At 50.8% G+C, this 18,152-nt stretch overlaps 8 protein-coding genes across 8 annotated transcripts; 3 read left to right on the top strand and 5 right to left on the bottom strand.

The window, feature by feature from the left end:
- Positions 1-230: 230 nt before the first annotated feature.
- BGZ61DRAFT_355145 (major facilitator superfamily domain-containing protein) lies at positions 231-1,559 on the bottom strand (the record flags this gene model as incomplete). Its single annotated transcript, XM_046240684.1, has 2 exons — positions 231-1,374; positions 1,432-1,559. 2 exons carry the CDS (start codon positions 1,557-1,559, stop codon positions 231-233), a joined length of 1,272 nt encoding a protein of 423 aa, XP_046102655.1.
- A 457-nt stretch (positions 1,560-2,016) lies between these two features.
- BGZ61DRAFT_495000 (4-trimethylaminobutyraldehyde dehydrogenase) lies at positions 2,017-3,925 on the bottom strand (the record flags this gene model as incomplete). The annotated part of the gene is made up of 9 exons (XM_046250822.1): positions 2,017-2,306; positions 2,352-2,661; positions 2,714-2,746; positions 2,801-2,861; positions 2,909-3,124; positions 3,176-3,233; positions 3,353-3,382; positions 3,447-3,576; positions 3,635-3,925. 9 exons carry the CDS (start codon positions 3,923-3,925, stop codon positions 2,017-2,019), a joined length of 1,419 nt encoding a protein of 472 aa, XP_046102654.1.
- Positions 3,926-4,492: 567 nt separating this feature from the next.
- Positions 4,493-5,857, top strand: BGZ61DRAFT_355607 (alcohol dehydrogenase; the record flags this gene model as incomplete). The annotated part of the gene is made up of 7 exons (XM_046240719.1): positions 4,493-4,602; positions 4,652-4,731; positions 4,793-4,813; positions 4,859-4,957; positions 5,012-5,593; positions 5,642-5,748; positions 5,798-5,857. 7 exons carry the CDS (start codon positions 4,493-4,495, stop codon positions 5,855-5,857), a joined length of 1,059 nt encoding a protein of 352 aa, XP_046102653.1.
- Positions 5,858-6,723: 866 nt separating this feature from the next.
- Positions 6,724-8,779, top strand: BGZ61DRAFT_355365 (benzoate 4-monooxygenase cytochrome P450; the record flags this gene model as incomplete). Its single annotated transcript, XM_046240700.1, has 7 exons — positions 6,724-7,150; positions 7,202-7,384; positions 7,454-7,761; positions 7,909-8,033; positions 8,084-8,379; positions 8,433-8,538; positions 8,581-8,779. 7 exons carry the CDS (start codon positions 6,724-6,726, stop codon positions 8,777-8,779), a joined length of 1,644 nt encoding a protein of 547 aa, XP_046102652.1.
- A 371-nt stretch (positions 8,780-9,150) lies between these two features.
- Positions 9,151-11,004, top strand: BGZ61DRAFT_422751 (uncharacterized protein). The gene is made up of 3 exons (XM_046243537.1): positions 9,151-10,335; positions 10,384-10,431; positions 10,481-11,004. Exons 1-3 carry the CDS (start codon positions 9,293-9,295, stop codon positions 10,875-10,877), a joined length of 1,488 nt encoding a protein of 495 aa, XP_046102651.1. The 5' UTR covers positions 9,151-9,292; the 3' UTR covers positions 10,878-11,004.
- Positions 11,005-11,318: 314 nt separating this feature from the next.
- Positions 11,319-11,930, bottom strand: BGZ61DRAFT_479377 (uncharacterized protein; the record flags this gene model as incomplete). The annotated part of the gene is made up of 3 exons (XM_046249101.1): positions 11,319-11,596; positions 11,649-11,722; positions 11,770-11,930. 3 exons carry the CDS (start codon positions 11,928-11,930, stop codon positions 11,319-11,321), a joined length of 513 nt encoding a protein of 170 aa, XP_046102650.1.
- A 1,552-nt stretch (positions 11,931-13,482) lies between these two features.
- Positions 13,483-14,481, bottom strand: BGZ61DRAFT_533818 (uncharacterized protein; the record flags this gene model as incomplete). Its single annotated transcript, XM_046254061.1, has 3 exons — positions 13,483-13,919; positions 13,986-14,175; positions 14,230-14,481. The coding sequence occupies 3 exons, from the start codon at positions 14,479-14,481 to the stop codon at positions 13,483-13,485; spliced, it is 879 nt and encodes a 292-aa protein (XP_046102649.1).
- A 2,430-nt stretch (positions 14,482-16,911) lies between these two features.
- Positions 16,912-17,606, bottom strand: BGZ61DRAFT_454261 (uncharacterized protein). The gene is made up of 2 exons (XM_046246189.1): positions 17,457-17,606; positions 16,912-17,403 (listed from the first exon to the last, which is right to left on the bottom strand). The coding sequence occupies exons 1-2, from the start codon at positions 17,503-17,505 to the stop codon at positions 17,156-17,158; spliced, it is 297 nt and encodes a 98-aa protein (XP_046102648.1). The 5' UTR covers positions 17,506-17,606; the 3' UTR covers positions 16,912-17,155.
- Between the last annotated feature and the right edge of the window lie 546 nt (positions 17,607-18,152).

Genomic DNA, 18,152 nt, shown 5'->3' with positions numbered 1-18,152 from the left:
TATCTTATCAAAATTGCAAACGTTTTAAGCACTGATAGTTAGACTAATTTGAAGAGCTGCTTGCTTTGTTGACATCTCCCATTGCCATCGGTTGGAGTCCCGGCTTCAATATTGTGTCATTTATATCATGTTTCTTTTCAGGCGATATATTTTTTTCGACTTAACTACACTCTGGAATTTTCCTATTCTGCTATGCGCCAGTTTGAGGTACAACTCTACTAAGTGTATTGTCACAGTCTAGTACTCCACTGCTTTCCGCCAAGAATAATGCGCAAAATGACGAGAAACGAAAATGTTACCAGAAAGCAGAGACCGGCAAAAAGCTGAACACCCAAGTAGCCGCCACCAGAACGAGCGAGGATAGCTCCAGCAACTGGTGATCCTATCAGTGATCCGATTCCCTTTAGAAAAGATACCATCCCAAGTCTTGTCCCGAGGCGGCTCAGGTCAGTTGTGAAGGATGCAAGGACAACTGGGGCCACCGCCACAAGGCTCCCGGAGAAGAACCCATAAAAGATTGAAAAGACGATATTTCCAGCACCGGTGTTTACCGCCGCCCATGAGAACGTGACAATAGCTGTGGAGGCTGTGATGAATACCAGGGTATTAAGGGGTCCAACTCGGTCGGAAACCATGGCTAGGATAATTCGGCCAGGAATCGAGGCCGCGTTGAGTATCGCAACGAGATACAGAGCCACAGCCTGACCTCGGAGGCCGTGGCCCAGTGCATATGACTGCAAGTAGAAGACAGGCACAAACCAGGCGACATTGGTGAAGAAGATGCCAACTGCGTATACAGAGTACGAGGGACTGCTGAATGCCGAACGGTCAATGAGTGATTTAATTCCCGAGAAGCGCCTTCCTCCATGCAGTCGCGGACGCAATACAGCGAGCGAGAAGCAGCACATGGCGAGTGAAATGAAAGCAAAGATCCGGACGGTCCATGGAAAGCCTATTCGCGGCTGCAAGCCTTGGAATATCAGCGGGTAGACAGTTCCGCCCACGCAGCTTCCGACAGTAGCAATGCTCATGGCTCGCGCACGCCGAGCTTTAAAGTATTGCGGGACGATTGCGATGGACGGAATTGACAAGCAGCTGGTTCCTAGGCCAACACACACAGCATGGGCAAGCATGACTTGCCAGTAGGTTGTACAAAGGCTCGTCATCATAAATCCGAAGACGACGAGGAATGCTCCAGTGATGATAAGGAGACGGCAGTGGCCGGCATCGTACAGCGGGCCGATGATGATGCCAACCGACATGAGGAAGAACATTTGGATGGAACCGATCCAGGAGATGTCTGATGAGGACATGTTTGTGAGAAGGTGGTTTTCGTAGAAGGTCTGGAATACGCCAAAGGTATTTATGAGTCCCCTGTTGATCAATTGGCTTGGTGCATTTTAAGGAGCGTGGGAACATAAAAATACGTACAGACTATTCCAATATAGACAAAAGCAACCGGCGACTTGCAACCATGCCAATACACCTCCTTCGGCGTCATTGTTGGGTTGGGGCGGAGGAAGAGTTGTAGAAGGTGTAAATTCGGATTCCGTTTTCATTGTCGTCTTCAGGCCGTCAACCGGTGAGGGAAGCTCGTCGTTCGGATCTGAGCCATTTCGCGGCTCATCCTTGCTCACAGGCTCCGAGCCAATCTTGTCTGCAGAAGCGAATGTCGACGAACGACTCCCCTTGTTTAGATCTGACATATCGACGTTCCAGTTGGTGTTTTCAATTCCCGCTCAACAGAATCACAACCGAAGTTGGCAGAAGCTGACGCCCAGCGGGCGGATAATGACTCTGCAGTTCAGTGCAGTGGAGTAATAAACTCCCGTCTTTTATTGCCGTATCACTTAATCAGCGTCATCTGACTGAGTTGTTCTCCACAGTGAAGCCCCACCAACGCCCAGGATGTCGACTGAGCTGATCGAAAGTCCAGGGTAGGAATAATTGCAATTGAGTAGACAGGAAGAGCATGATATTTCTAGTAGACTTCATCGTAAATAACTTCAAACGCTCTTAGACATCCTTCTTATAGTAGACAGTCTGCGCATTGCAGTATGACTTCAGCCCATCGAGTCCCAGCTCCGACCCAATTCCACTGAACTTGTGGCCACCGAATGTCGCATTAGCCTGAAGCTCCAAATGGGCATTAATCCAGACGTTACCAGCCTCCAACTTCTTGGCTAATCGATCCGCCTGTTCCGTATCTCGTGTCCAGACAGAAGCTCCAAGACCCATGTCGCTATCATTCGCACGTCGGATTACATCCTCTTCGCTAGTCCACTTGAGAACCGGGAACACAGGACCTGGACGTCATTAGCTTAGCCTCCCAGCTTGAATAGCGCACGTACCGAATGGCTCCTCCTTGACGATTCTCGAATCGTCTGACGGGTTCTCAATAACGATCGGGTTGATAAAATATCCCTTCTCACTCGACAAATTGTCGACGCTTCCAGCCAGAACCTTGGCACCGTCTTTTTTCAGGGATAATACGAGATCCTTGACGCGGTCGAATTGAAGAGCGTTTTGGACTGGGCCGATTGAGACAGCCTCGTCCAACCCATTGCCCACCTTGAGTGCATTCACGCAGCGGGCCACCTCAGTGATGAACTCTTCGTAAATATCGGAGTGAACATAAACTCGCTTAATAGCAATGCAGACCTGTTGCAGATATCAGCACGTGTGGTTCCTACAAGCCCATCGCATAACTTACCTGGCCAGAGTTGTAAAGGGCGAGAGATGTCACCTGTCATAGTTAGGCACCGTCGATATTTATTACATTCAAGCAAGATCTGCTTACCCTAGCAGCAACTGTTGGAACATCAACATTCGCACAGATAATTGCTGGGTCATTTCCTCCCCTAACCCCAGTTAGTACAGTTCCAGATATCTGTTCAAGGAGACTCACAACTCAAGTGTCACTCTCTTCAATGTGCTCGCGCAGCTTTGCATCACTCTCATGCCAGTCTGGGTTGAGCCTGTAAAGCTGACCTTGTTGACACCAGGGTGGGATGTCAACCAGGGACCAAGATTGTCATCGCCACTCAACGCCTGCAAAACTCCAGGAGGGAAGATGCCGCGACCTAGTTCTGCAAGCTTGAGGCCGCAGTAGGGTGTAAATGGCCTGGAATGGTCAGTACATGGCTTCATACAGGACAGAGCCGCCAGAACATACGAAGGCTTAAGAATCATGGCATTTCCAGCAACGAGGGCTGGTCCTAATTTGAACGAAGCTGGAGTAAATTGGTTAGTATTAATCGATGGCACAATGATTGGAAGGTTACCAACATAATGATACCGGAACTAGTAGAATTAGTTAATGTGCCACAGAAAACGGTCGATAGGTACTTACAGTTCCAAGGGACGATACCAACCGCAACGCCTAGATGTTCACATGGTTATTTCCACAGCCCTATGATCACGAAACCATAAGAATCTAAACCAACCTAGTGGCACATATCGTGTAACGACGCGGCGTTCTGGGTTATCATCGACCACTTGCTCCGGAAAAGGAAGTTCCGTAACGCCCTTCAGAAGCCCAACAGTTATGTTGATCTCTGCTGTCGCAACGGCCAGCTTAAAAAACATCAGACAATGAACTAAAATAAGTTGCAAGTGCATTCTCATCACCTACCGGTTTACCCTGCTCAAGCACCAACATCTTTGCAAAGGCCTCTGCATTTGCAGCAAGGGCGTCGGCGTATTTGGAGACAGCCTGTTGGCGCTCGGCGAGTGGCGTGTCGGCCCATCCTGCGGCAGCTTTCTTTGCCGCAGCTATGGCAGCATCTACGTCCTTGGGTGTGCTGTTGGGAACGGGTGGGAGTGCCTCGAGCGTCGCAGGGTTGATGCCATGGCGAGTAGTCTCAGAGTCGACGAGTTTGCCGTCAATGACATTGCGGAACTGGTCAAAACTTAGAGGTTCCATTTTCTTGTTGTTTTTGTCTTGTACTTTGTGGATAATAGCCCTTCTCCTCACAACTAGTCCTTCCTACCAAAGTCTCTATATATACGGGGATGGTCAAACTACCGAGGCAATAATTATTAATGCACCGGCTAACCCTTTCCCGGGTCATTCCCCCATAATGGCGAAACTCCATCACGGGGTTTCAATGTCAGGATCGTGCGGAGAAGCATGTCAGTCGTGCTTGCGAAGTCGATCGGATAATTCTGACAAGGTAAATTCTGAGTCAAGGCGGGGTTTTAGCGCTACATGAATCGCCTCCAATGATGTCGGCTGAGCATCTGGATGTCCAAACAGGGCTAGATCCATGGTTTAGCAAGGGTTAGGGTTATGTCGATGTCAAGAACAGGCATCACGGGATGACCATCTGTTGGGCTATGCATGGTTGTGAGCTGCCTCGGTAGAGCAGTTTTTATAAATATAGACCAACTAATAAACCAAGTCCATGCAAGATCTCCATCAACCATCACAATAGTAGCAAAGATGAGTCCCAGCGCGGATGTTTCGTCTCAATCAAATGGACACGTCACAATGCCCACTTCCAACCGCGCGGTCATCTACTCCGAGCCAGGAACTCTAAAGACGGAGGTCGTCGAGTTACCTATCCCGAAGCCTGGAAGAGGAGAGGTTTTGGTGCGCCTGTAAGCTGCCTCCCTCAGGTTATCTTGGCTCGTGTTAAACATACCAAAGGCTGTACTCTGGCGTTTGTCATACCGATATCGGATTTTGCATGAACCACTTCCCAAATCTGCCAGCTCCAACACAACCAGGTATGTTTTAGAACAATGAAGCGTATTAATCATTATGGAACTAATGTCGCCACCGGTACAGGTCAGATTGGAGGCCATGAAGGTATGTCTGTTTGACATTCTTGACATCAGTATTCTAATTCCGTAGGCGCTGGCCAAGTCGTTGCACACGGTGAAGGGGTTGAGTTTCCTGCTATCGGATCCAACGTAGGCATCAAATACGCCGCCGATGCCTGTCTTACATGTGGTGAGTGATTCTAAGATCGTGGAGGATTCGACGGAGCCTAACTGTTCGACCAAGACAATTGCCTCGAAGGCGGAGAGTCTTCGTGTAAGAAAACCAAGATATCCGGATACTTTACACCAGGGACCTTCCAGCAGTACTGCCTTGCCCCCGCTCACTATGTTACACCCATCCCAAGCGGCCTGGATCTTGCCGCCGCCGCGCCGCTCATGTGCGGCGGAATTACAGTTTACACATCCTTACGAACGGCCGGTATGCGAGTAGGAGACTGGGTCGTCATTTCAGGAGCCGGTGGTGGTCTGGGCCACTTGGCCATTCAATATGCCAAAGCACTCGGTGGAAAGGTCCTCGCCGTTGATACCGGGGCAAAGGAAGAACTCTGTCGCAGTCTAGGGGCCAACGAATTCGTCGACTTCACCAAGTTTTCTACGGACGCGGATCTCGCCGCTAGAGTAAAGGACATCACCAGCGGCGGTGCACGAGTCGCATTGATGTGCGCGTCAAGCTCAAGGGCATACGCGCAGGCAATGTCATGGCTTGGATTTAGAGGAACCGTGGCCTGCGTTGGCATCCCGGAGAAGGAGGGGGCCTTGATCCCGAATATCGTCGCAATGGTGACGGATGAACTCAGGATTATCGGTATGTATTCTCTGCTGTATATCCAGGGCATTGTCTCACACGCATCAGCTACGAAAACCGGTAACCGACTGGATGCGAAGCAGTGCCTAGAGCTTGCAGCGTCGGGTGGCGTTACTCCGCAGTATCAGCTCCGCAAGATGGAAGATCTTTCAAGCGTAAGTACAGAACTGTGTACGTGAGCTCTGACTCTAACTTGCTCCATAGGTATTTGAGGAAATAGAGAGTGGTAAGATCCAGGGCAGAGTAGTTCTCGATTTGAGGTAGTTTAGCGGTCTACGAACAGTGTAATTTCTGAAATATTACTTGACATTAAGCCGTTCAATTCATTGCAATACACTTGAAGCAGTCTTCTTCCTCGCGATGCATTCATACAAAATCCCACGTTTTCCCTGTTTATTGTTGCCTGTTCATCTACCCCACAGTCGAGATCGGCGCAAGTCAACATCCTCGACGTCGACATCAATGTTGGTAATCAAACTGAACGGGCTGGCCAGCTTTATGAGTCAAGAGGGGCCAAGCGGAAGGAGCCTAAAATACCCCAGACATACTCCATACTCCATACAGGACCCCTGAATCTCTTGGCATGGACTCGCATCCTGGCGCCAACGATATCGATCCGGGCCGCCCCCGCTGACCTCGGCTGGGGAGATACCCCATACTTATAACCGGCGACTTTATCCTATCACAGAGGCTCCATTGGCTTCCCCGCAGAGCTCCCCGCAAACAAGCATCAAGACGCGGAGGCTCGGTGCTGTCTTCTCGCCGTAACGCGGAATGGCTAGACTGGGAACCCCGGGGATACATCCAAGCCCCCGCTTCCCAGGTTCGCCATGTCAGGGCCGTCTGACTCGACCTGACTCGCAGCCCAGTCGAGCGGGCAGCTCAGATATGCGCCAGTCCGCCCACCAATGAGCGAAACTGCAAACATAGCCATGACCAGGCGGGGGAACGTACTATGAATCAATTGCACTGTCTGACCGTGCAGACCATGACATGACTGTTCGTATCGTGTTGGCATCATTCGATGGAAGGGAGATTAGGAAACCGAAAGTCAAAGACTGGGGATATTTATTACCTTGCCCGTGACGGCTTTTGAGTCGCGGCTGGATTCCACAAACGACACGTCAACTATGGATTCTTTGCTTGCGCATGTGCAAAGCCAGACTGGCTATGCGGCGGCCTTCGCGGTGGGCGTTTTGCTGCACGTTGGCGTCTTCACCCGCGGAGAATGGGATCTCTACACGACCAAACTTTTAGGAACTTCCATTATCCTTAATGCTTCCCTCGCCGGTGTTCTTTTCTACTCTGGCGCTGAGGAGTTTGGCACTCGCTGGGAGGCATTCAAAGCGGCTTCGCTTTTGTCTTCGGCCGTCTGGGCGGGCCTCTACTCGAGTATCCTGGTCTATCGAGGCGCCTTTCATCGACTCAATCGCTTCCCCGGTCCTTTTTGGGCCAGGATTTCTAATTTCTACGTTACATCTCTGTCTGTCAAGAAATTCCAACTCTACGAGGAAGTGCAGCAGTTGCACGAAAAATACGGCGACATCGTTCGCCTCGGTGAGTTGTTTCTCGATCCATTTCGAACCGAACACCCATTGACAATTATAGGCCCTTCCGAACTATCCATTTCTGACCCAAAAGCCTTTCCTCTCATCCATTCTAACACTTCACCATGCACAAAGGGTCCTTGGTACAATATCCTGTACCCTGTGCTCTCCCTGCACATGATGCGCGATAACAAGGCGCATGCCGTACGCAGAAAGACCTGGGACAAGGCTTTCAGCACAAAGGGTACGTATTTAGACGGCTTCTTCACATAGGAACCCCGAGTTTCGCTAACGTGACTTCAAGCCCTCCGAGATTACGAGCCCCGAGTCGCAAAGTACACGAACCTGCTCCTCGAAAAGCTGGAAGAGGTGCAAGGGCTGCCTTTCGATGCGTCGACAATGTTCAACTTTTACAGCTTCGACGTCATGGGCGATCTCGCTTTCGGCAAGAGTTTTGACATGGTCAAGAACGGGGTGGTGCACTACTTTATGAAGTCGGTTCACACCAACATGTTGGCCGTCAGCGCCTTTAGCCACTTGGTCTGGATCTTCCCGCTGTTCAAGGAGATTCCAGGTCTCAACTACGAGCACTTGAAGTTCCAGAGTTGGCTCTCGTCGCAAGTGGTTGAAAGACAAAAGGTATGCGAGACAATGATTCCCTATTTGCTGGGCGACAAGTAGCACATCTAGTTGCATTAGTGTGGTCTGTAATGTGACGGCGCACTGGGAGGTCACCTATCAACTGTCGTCTGACTAACGCGTTTCTAGAACAAACCCGATGATCCAGATGTCTTTTCGTGGATTCTATCCGATTATAATGCGATTGAGAAGCCGGTTAAGCAAGACACGGTCGACCTCCACGGAGACGCTCACTTGATCGTCGTGGCTGGAAGGTGAGTGGATATGTGTGCTCGTGTCTTTGTCTCGTACTCATATTTCCTAGTGATACTACTGCTGCATCCCTGACGTGCCTCTTCTTCGAGCTCGCCACCAACCCAGAGGCCTGCCGTCGACTACAGGAAGAGATTGACCAATACTATACGGAACGAAACGAGCCGGATCATCTTGCCCTCTCAAAACTAAAATATCTACAAGCCTGCATCGACGAGTCCCTCCGACTTCACCCGCCCGTTCCTTCCGGACTCCAGAGGATGACGCCTCCCCAGGGCCTACAGGTTGGAGATGTCTTCATTCCCGGGGATACGATTGTGCAAATTCCGGCGCATACCCTATACCGAGGTGAGTATAGAGATGGGGATGGTGGATATTGAATGAGCTAATGAATATTACAGACAAGAGACTATTTGACCATCCTAACGAATTCATTCCCGAGAGATGGACAAGTCAACCGGAACTGACCAAGGACGCGTCTGTTTTCCATCCCTTTTCCATGGGTATGTCACTGACGCGTCTCTCCAATTTGGACTATGCTAATTCGAGCCTAGGCCGCTATTCGTGTGTCGGCAAGCAATTGGGCCTAATGGAGCTTCGTTACGTAACGAGTCAAGTGCTGCGACGATACGACGTGAAGCTGTCGCCGGGGTGCACCCCTGAGCAGTTCTTGGGAGGGTTGAAGGATGGATTTACGCTGGCGTCGCCGGGGTTGAATTTGGTGTTGACGAGGCGGAAGACGGGATAGGGGGTGATGGAGGAGAGAACAGGGTGGGCATTACTTATGGAATGAAGACGGACGAATACGGAACGAATCCATGTCGTCATCAAGGGTGAGAGGGAGACATACAGAGAGAGAGAGAGAGAGAGAGAGAGGCATTAAAGGGAGCAAAGGAAACGCAAAGAATCGCCGTGGCGAATTTACAGTGGCATTTCAGCTGCCTTGGAGTTTTGGCAAAAGCAAAGTGTCTCAGGACGAACCAATTGGCGTCGACTCTTAGTGATGGGATCGATCTGTCGGCGTCACGAGAGCCCGCTTCCCCGCATTGTTGATAAGACGGGCATCTCGCTGCTGATTCCTTGTAGTTTTGGTCCATTTTGTCCCCCTTGTCCATTATCCCCTTGTCCCCTTGTCCCCATTCTGTCCCCACCCAACCCGCCACATCCTCCATCTCCAGATCCTCCACATCCTGGGAATCTCCACTTGCCCACATACCAGAGCCTCTCTCAAACCGCTCTCCAGACTGTCCAGACGTCTCTCATGATGGAATATCCGCCGTCAAAACCGCCCGTCGCTGCCGACAAGCCGCCCGACGACAGCACCGACTCGCGTCGCCTCAAGAAGCGCGAGCTGGACCGCAAAGCGCAGCGGCTCGCGCGCGAACGCACAAAGAGCCGCATCGCTGAGCTCGAGGCCATGGTGGAGCATCTCCGCCACAGCGATGCCAACACCCAGATCCTGTCGCTGATGGACCAGCTGTCGCAGGTGACCAAGGAGAGGGACAAGGCGAGGCAGGTTCTGCGGTCTCTGGACAGCACCATCCATCGCCATCTTAACGAGGGCAGCCCGTCCGAGTCTGGTGCTGGAGCTCTCGTCACGCAGTCGCAGTCGCAGTCGCAGCCTTCACGACCATCACGGAGCGTCATTTACCCGGAATCCCATCCAGGCCTACCATCCCATCCTCCACCACTGCAGATTCCCCCCGGCTCAACTGACTCGGCCATCTGGGACGACCCCATGTGCGGCCTCGCCGGGATCCAGCCCAATGCGGCCGTAGGCTGCCTCAGCGGACTACAAGCTAATCCCGCTGTGGGCTGCGGCTTCGACCATCACGCCAATCCTATCGACGACCTCAGCGTGCTGAATCTCCCCCCAGGCAGCGTCTCGAGCGGTGATGGCTCGTACGTCGACGATGTCATTGTCCCCAGACCGGCAATTGAATGCTTCTGCAACTCGTCCGATCCTGGCCGACAAGGATCCCAGAGCCCCGTGAACAAATGGCGGGCCGCAAACGAGTCGCTGGGGAGGTCCACGAGGCTGTCCCGCGCAGAAATCATGGCCGAAGACCTGACGAGCGAGGACACGCCCATCCGCGCCGTCTTAGAGGGATGGGACAGCGTCGAACAGGAGGGCAGGATGACCGAGTCTTGGCGAAAGCTGCAAGGCGTTGACCAGGTCTGCTTCAAGACGTGCTCCCAGATAGAGCGCCTCGCCATCTTGAGGATGATGCATATCTTGATGACGTACCACGGCGATCCAACCCTGGAGAGACATGCCTCTGTCCCGCATTGGTTTCTTATGAGGTGAGTACCCATGCCCCGGAGCGAGTATGAAGTTAACAAATCATCTAGACCTTCACAAGCCATAGCACACTCATACGCCATCGACTACTTTGTTTGGTAAGACCCTCTATTCATTCAGCACAGAAACGGCACTAACGAGGCCAAGGCCCGGCATACGAGAGCGATTCGTCTTCTCGCAACACCAATACTGCACAAACATGTTCTGGGATCTCTTCCGCGGCAACTTCAAAATCATGTGGCCGTACGACTTCCGAGATACCTACATGCACAACTCGGAAACAGGCCGATACCACCTGTCGCCTCTCTTCGAGGAGCGCATCAGGGATATTAGCGCCTGGACCATGTGCCCGGACTTCTTCGTGCAGTTCCCGGAGCTCTACGGGGACATTCCCACGTATCTAAGCGTGCCCGCAAGCGTGAGCAACATGGGGTCTGGGGGGCTGGTGCCATATGTGCAAGAAGCCCAGCGGGAGGCGTATCGGAGAAGTAGGAGTAGGAACACTCCACCAAAGGAGCCCATGGTCGAGGTGGTCGATTTATAACTCTTCCAGGATGGAAGTATCTCTGTCATAATATATTTATACATACTGTTTGAGAATACTGTATGGCTTTGATCTATCTGATGATATTGAGTAAAGCTTAAAAAAAAATATATATATTTATACCTACCACCAACGGGCAATGATTTCTTGCGGGTGATGAGAAGGATCAAGGCCGGAGAGCCTGGAAGCAATTAGTATTGTGGGAAACCATGAAACCCCTCTGACGTTGTCTTACCAAAACTTATAATCATGCACACAGCTTGAGACCCGATGATGGCGTTAAAAGCTGCACTTGAGAACAGATAGCTGCAGGATTGTATGAGCAAATGCCATGCTATCAACGATGGGGATACTGAAACAAGGCCAATGAGGGTGACTAGGGCCGAAGGTAAGTTGATTGACCAGGTTGGCAAGTGTGACTTTGGAGACAGTCGCGTAAGTCTAACTTATGTCAGAAACTTTGTCAAGCGATGATGTGGCGTATCCAGCCGACCTTTCGTTCCAGAACAAACCACCATCCCTCGAAAAGGCATAACCTTGCCTGCTCATTGCGATGTCGCTTCTCAGAGCAGAAGTTCCGTTCTTGATAATGAGAATCAGACAAGACAAAACAGCTGATGCATCGCTGCCAGTTGCGAGCCCGATAAGCTCCACGATAGGTACACTGCATGACCAGTCAGTCGTGTTGCTTTCTCCGCGTTCATAATGGTAGGCACCGCCTGTGATTATGTTCGTAAGGTCTTATTGAGACTGGTTGACACTTGGGCTTACTGGCCGTCGAGAATCTGGATGCACACTGCGCAAACACCAAGATGATGCAGAAGACACAAACAGTTGAGCCAATACTTCGTAAATTAGTAGAGATTATAGATGGACCCCCGAGAGAACTTACAAGCCATAGAGAAGAGCCGGAGTACCTCCTGCAGAAAGACTGACAAACAGAATAAACGACAAGCCTCCGAAAACGTTAAGGGTCAGCCAGCCAACGCTGATGCCGCTCCACAGCCCAAATGTGTGCGGAAGGTGGTCTTCTTGCATGGTTGTCGGAGACATGATGCAGGCGAGATGCCAAAATTGTGGCTTTCTAGCGAGCAGGAAGGATAGATTTATGGATGCCGCGTGCTTTTAAACACATGTTACAGCCGAGCGTTGGCCCAGTATCCCAGGAGACAGAGGGTTGATGACTCTGGACTGTCTATCTCGTCGCATTGGTAGCTGCCATGCTTGACGATGTCGGTAACAGGATTATTGCAATTGTTCTGATTCGTCCCTAAATCTCGACATGTCCGCTTGCTGGAGAGTGCGGATACAGAATCATGAGAACTGAGAGCTTATCTTTTCCATTTTGGTGGTTAGCCGAGTATTTTAGGGTCTCGGAGCTTGCAACAGTTCTTATCGTATCGCATTTGGGTTAAACCAAGGCTATCTGACCTGCTATCACTATCTCTGACCTTTATCTCGGCCATGTTGATCGTTGAAATATTCCTGACGCTATCAGGTCGCGATCTTCATCTGTACCATTCCCGTCTCTTGGATATCTGCCAAAATTGGGGATCTGAGGCGCTTATTAATTGACTCCGAAAATAATCCCACTGGCTCTCATCTCCACGGAGTAGTGGAGATCTGTGGCAATAGCTGTGTGCGAGGGGAAATCTGTAGACAAGGAACAGGAAATTATGCGCTAAATCTACCACGGGTGACAGACCCCAGCATCTCTTTATCCAGCTCCTGGTCCGCCACCTTATCATTTTGCTGAGCGGGCATCGCTGGGTCCAACAGCATCTCTCTCGCCAGAGCATCGACCAGAATCGACTCACTGCAACGACGAGTGGTACGGGGTATAGAACTGGTTTGTGACCCAACGAAACCCGATTCCGATTAGCTAGGTTACTAGACCTGCCGCAAGCGACATGAGAAATGCGACGAAGAAAGCCATCATGTGCATCCATGGCATTAATCGATCTTGCTTTTGCATTCTAACAAATGCAAGATCCAAGGCTAGAGCTACAACGGTCCATGCAGCTCCAGAGTACAATGCGCCGCGGAAAGCCATGACTTCGCTTGCTCCATTTTTCACGAGCTGCACCTCCAGCGTCCCAGCGACACCAAGTCCAAGACTATTTCCATACAGATTCAACTTCCAAGGGTTAGCGTGGCATATCAAACAGCGCGATGAATCTGCACCTTAACACGACTAAATATGGTTAAATTTACCGACGTCGCCCAAGTCGTATATCCCCGTACAGATTAGCAAAGTGGATGAATCGGAACGATTTTCTAAATAATTGAATCGTAAAAATGTAACAAAAAGGCCAGACTGCTATTTCTCCAGGCTGAGGTTTCTATTTATTGACATTGAGCACGAAGTATCTAGATACAACCCCACCCACATCGTGACTGGTAGGGCAACAACAGGCTCTCACCTGAATCACAGCAGCCGTACTTCTACTTCTGCACTTGGCAACCGCCAGCCATATTTTTTTTTTCTTTTGGGAACGTTGCTCACCACCGCCGTAGTTGAAATGCATCAATCGCTCCTAATACCAAACACCCCCCTTGCTCTTCTTCCCTTCCAAGCCACGCGGTACCTCTAACTACCTCTGAGTTAGGCGGCCTGGTTTCCACTCAGTAGCTCTGTGATAGCATCGATGAGCCTGGACTCGGGGGTGGACTCCGTATCTTCGGCTCCCTCGTCAGCGGCAGGGGTCTCTTCAGCCCCTTCACCAGCGGCAGGGGTAGCCGTAGCCGCGGGAGTCTCAGTTGCTGCGGCCTCTTCACCAGCCGCAGGAGTCTCAGTCGCTGTGGCCTCTTCTCCAGCCGCAGGAGTCTCAGTCGCTGCGGCCTCTTCCCCAGCCGCAGGATCAGCTGCACCGGCTTCAGCGGGCAAGAAGATTGCCCATTCTCCGTTAATATTGGCGACTGACAGAGTGAGCTCATTCTCCTCTGCCTCGAACTCCAATTCGCCAACTGCAGAATCAATCAAGAAGGCATTTGCCTCAGTGCACAATCGACCAATCTTGCCTCCACTAATGTCGAGAGTGCCTAAATCATGGAGATTAGTATTCGCACTATACAATGTTTCTAGCAGACAAATTGAGGGGCACTTACTTCCTGCGTTGAGAATGTAGTCCACCTTCGATAGCGTGAGGTTATCGGCGCCTTCAGCGAGGTCGATCTTGTAAGAGACGGCCTCGGCAGCCACAAAGCCATCTGGGGGAGGGGCCGGAGTCGTGTTTTCAGTGACTGTGAGCGTTCTCCCTTCGGCGTTCTGGAACTCAACCTCCAAGACTCCATTCGTCTAGACAATTGTCAGCAGTACGTTAATATTTCAGGTGCATTGTCTGAGGCTTACTCCTGGAGGGAAAAGCACATCCTGCTTGACATCGCCTCCGGTCAGGGCAACAGCAGTCCCGAAAGCTCCCTCGGTCTCAACCTCATTGCCCTCTTCGCCTTCAGCCTCACCAGCCTCCTCGCCAGCCGCCGGGGTCTCAGTTTCATTTCCGACTTTGATGGCCAAGCGAGCAGAGTGTTGGTGAGTGGGAGCGGCGGTAGCAGTGGCGAAAAGCAGAGAGAGCCCGAGGGCGGCGGCTTGAGTGAGACGCATTTTGAGAGAAGGGCTCGTGAAGGATAAAGTGTTGGGAAGGTGAAGAGGACGAAGGGGTTAAAATAACCGGAAATAAAGAATCTTCGAACCTGCGAAGAGTAGAGAAGAGAAGAAGCGGGTTGAAATGCAAAGTGAATATTGTGCTTGAAGTGGATGGAGAGGAAGGAAGAAACGTTTTCACCGGATGTCAAAACGGCTTTATAGACATTGTCGTAGTACTCCGTACCGATGTTTAGGATCGCTAAGAATAATGGGCCTTGGGCGCATCGTTGTCTTGGCTGTGACAGTCTCCAGGGACGTTACACGCCCTGGAAACTCAATGAAACTATCGCCAAGGCCGTCACTGGGGGATATTGGTCAAGAGCCAAGACTTCCAAAACGGCGTATTGCTTGGCTCCACCAAGAATAGTCCCAATGCCTAGAATGAGGATCGATTTGACACAAACGTAACCCAACACGCCAAGAACGTCTTTATTATTAGTTCTTGACGTCTCATGGCAATTGGTCGAGATAAATGGCCAAGAGTCGTGCCCACGAGCTTGGATGAGATCCAGCATGGCTTCCCCGGCCCGCCGAAAATACCCCGTCTCCAGACCCAAGTCCCAGAAAATAAAAGAACCACCACAACAAACCCGTAAATTTCTTCAGTTCGACCAAAATTTCAAACATAGGCCTCGTCATTCCCAATTCCAGAACAGCTGCCAAACACCAGACGGGATCACCAGGTGGCGGGGGAAGGGATGAAGTGGTGAAACAGGGCTTCGTCTCACACTGTAGTCACCACTACCACCCTGTCTCCGCGTATTCTCCGAGACCCCCTGCCAGTAAAATCCACGCGAGAAAGATAAAACAGTCAACTTTAAAAGCTTAAAACACTTGGCGGCAGCATTGCACAACTTGGAGATATCGATTCTGTCTAATTATAGTAGGTGGTCGCGTGATGCCAAGTGATGCTCACAAGATGCTCACTGCAGCTAATTTAAGCAAAAATTCTACATCTCGGCTAGAGCCTATTCAAGAATAAACCACTCATTCCCAATGGCCAAGGCGGTTTGTCGATATCGAGGCTGGGCGCCTACAGTGAAGCATGACGTTAGCGTGAGGCGAGTCAATCCCCACACAGCTAGCGAGAGACGTAGAAGGGAATGGAAATTTGGACTAGACCACCCTGATTACACCAATGCTAGATGTCATACAGGTCAAAACAGGGTGCTCTCAAGTTGCAAATGTGCGTGAATTGTTAAACAGTGATATTCGACAATACCAGGGCTTTCGAGTCGAGCGTTCAACTTTTGCTAGCCGACATGAATTACTCCTACCCTATACTCTAACCAGATTTTCCAAACCCCAGTGGATGAAAGCAGGGATGAAATATCATTGGGCTGTTGGCGATCAAACGGGCGGATCTCTAGCTATGCGGGCGTTTCAATAACCCTGTCCATTTCAGCCGAAAGTCTCTCCCCGAGTAGCCGAGCAGGAGGTGATTATGACCAGGTATAAAAAAAACGCCAGAGGTAAAGAGCTCGGTCTGGTCTTCCAGGCTCTTAACTTCTCCTCCTTCAATTGATGGCCTAAGGGTCAGTCTTATAGAGGAAGATGACGACGCCTGGTCCGGAGAAGTCGGATTTGAGGTTCTGGCCGGGAGATGTAGATCCCGAAGATCCCAGCTCGGAAGGGGTACGTCCCGATGTTTGAAGATGGCCCCTGAATGCGATACCGGCCCAATCTCTTGCGCTTAATTGAGGCCTCCGAAACAGAGGGTAACCAGAGATGGCAGCTATTATGAAACCTTAGGCTCTGTGCGCGCCCTTGAGGTTCAGGACAAAACCGGACGCTGAGCGGAAGAAGAGCTTCCTTGGTTTCACCCCGCATCTCCGCAAACGCTTGGCGTCATACTGGCCATAGCTCCTCTGTACCATCGATCAATCAGTCAAGCACGCAAGAATTCTCCTGTTTCACCATAGCAACATGAGTAACCTATTGAGCCCCTGTTGATCATAGAGCTGGGTTTCAGAAATCCTCCTTCTAGGGAGCTAGACAGGGCTTTCAGCGCTTAGGGGAGCAAATCTGCGACCATCTTTAACCCTAAAGTTAAGTTTATTTCAGCTCCCAGATTGTATGAATCTGTAGTCGTGAATTTCCCATTCAATCTCAGAATCCATCGTTGATAATAGCCTATTTAATTACTAGAGAATATCGCTCGAGTGCCTCATCGTAGTCCCATTAACAATAGAAGCCTTACTACTGCGCCTTGGCCTTGTCTTCCTTCTGCTGGCTGGCTGTCCATTTATCCACCCCTACCTAAGTAGGTACCCTACAGGGCCCATCTCCCTCCTCAGGGGACGCAAGGATTGCATCAGTGGCCGCGCGGCCATGCATCCGTTATGGGTCTACACCTGAGAAACGAAGCGCTAAAAATTGCGTGAAATTTGCTTCTGATCGTACCGATTGGATTTATCACCGCTGGAGCGTCATTTAGAAATTCGGGTAGATTAATAATATTCCTCATCCTTCGAAATAAACAACTGATCCGTGTCGCTTCACGCCGATTCTGCCACGTCAAAGCTGATTCAAAGCTGATCCCAGATCGGAGAGAAGGCGTTTGCCTTGTTTTCTGCTAATCGCGGGGAGATTCGGGAGTGTGGGACCTACTTCTTTCGCCCTGACCTTGGTTCTATCTCTCCTTCAATGTCCGTAGCCACACTATATAATCCGCGATAACCGCGAAGATTGTAAGTATTGTTTGAATAGTTCCTGCTATAAGCCATCCTTTGTTTGAGCGGCTTTCCTGGCTCCAACCCTTCCAATCAACCAATCTCACAGCCATGTTTATCATGTTAAACATCTGCCAGATGATAAGAATCCCGAAACGTCTCACATCACCCCTAGTAATGACTTGAGTGGGTATTGGTTTGTGACTCTCTGGATAAAATGGTTAGAGGGAGGGTCGCGGAATTAAGAGGAGAAATACGTACCGTCTCCATCGCCAGTGACGCGGACGAGGTTTTCTTTCTCGCTAGCCATTCTTTGATGTCCCTTGAAGCTTAATGGTATATGATTTTGTGTCGGGTGAGAAGTGTACTGTGTGGGTGGAAAACGAGGTCCTCAACCAGACTGGACCGAGAGCTCTGTTATGAATGACCTCGCCCCATGCACAGCCGCCTTGAGCTGAAACAAAGCCCCCATTCAGCCACCTCCTGAGGCGCAGGAGTCCCCCCATAATCCATCCAATTGAGCGAATTTCCCTTGTCGTTGGCCGGCGTCCACTTGCCTCCGGTTAATCCCGTCGACTTTCCACCTCCGAATCTGTATTGAGCACTGGGTCTGAGCTGTGGCCGCTTTAACCTGAACCGAGGGTGATCGGATCTGAGCCTCGCACTCGACATCCTTCAGCCCCGTTTAAACCCACCCACTCCCAACATTGGGGGCAATGCTGCAGTTGCCAGCTCCAGTTTCGGGCCGCAGCGTAGCTCAGTTAGCAAATACCTTTCTTATACCCGAGCCGACATAGAAGACTAGGTGTCTCTTAAACTTCTGCAGGTCCCGAGCTGCCCCACAAGCATTTCAGCAGCTAAAGAAATGGTGAGGCTGATTAGACGCTGAGGCTGAAACAGAACACATCCACACGTGGCTATCATGGCGGTCTGTCGTCCGAAGAAACAGGTGCTGCT

The sequence above is a fragment of the Ilyonectria robusta genome (genome assembly GCF_021365365.1).
Source record: "Ilyonectria robusta strain PMI_751 chromosome Unknown BGZ61scaffold_13, whole genome shotgun sequence".
Taxonomy (NCBI): Eukaryota; Fungi; Ascomycota; class Sordariomycetes; order Hypocreales; family Nectriaceae; genus Ilyonectria; species Ilyonectria robusta.
Note: the sequence above shows the minus strand (reverse complement) of the source record. Positions and strands in the feature narration are given on the sequence as shown.

Excerpts from the sequence above, each read along its gene's own strand:
- BGZ61DRAFT_422751 (XM_046243537.1), top strand. The coding sequence starts at position 9,293 with ATGATGGAATATCCGCCGTCAAAACCGCCCGTCGCTGCCGACAAGCCG. Across the intron at positions 10,336-10,383 it reads CCGCATTGGTTTCTTATGAG|ACCTTCACAAGCCATAGCAC; the intron begins GTGAGTACCCAT and ends CAAATCATCTAG. Across the intron at positions 10,432-10,480 it reads GCCATCGACTACTTTGTTTG|GCCCGGCATACGAGAGCGAT; the intron begins GTAAGACCCTCT and ends AACGAGGCCAAG.
- BGZ61DRAFT_454261 (XM_046246189.1), bottom strand. The coding sequence starts at position 17,505 with ATGGCTAGCGAGAAAGAAAACCTCGTCCGCGTCACTGGCGATGGAGAC. Across the intron at positions 17,404-17,456 it reads CGTCACTGGCGATGGAGACG|AGAGTCACAAACCAATACCC; the intron begins GTACGTATTTCT and ends CATTTTATCCAG.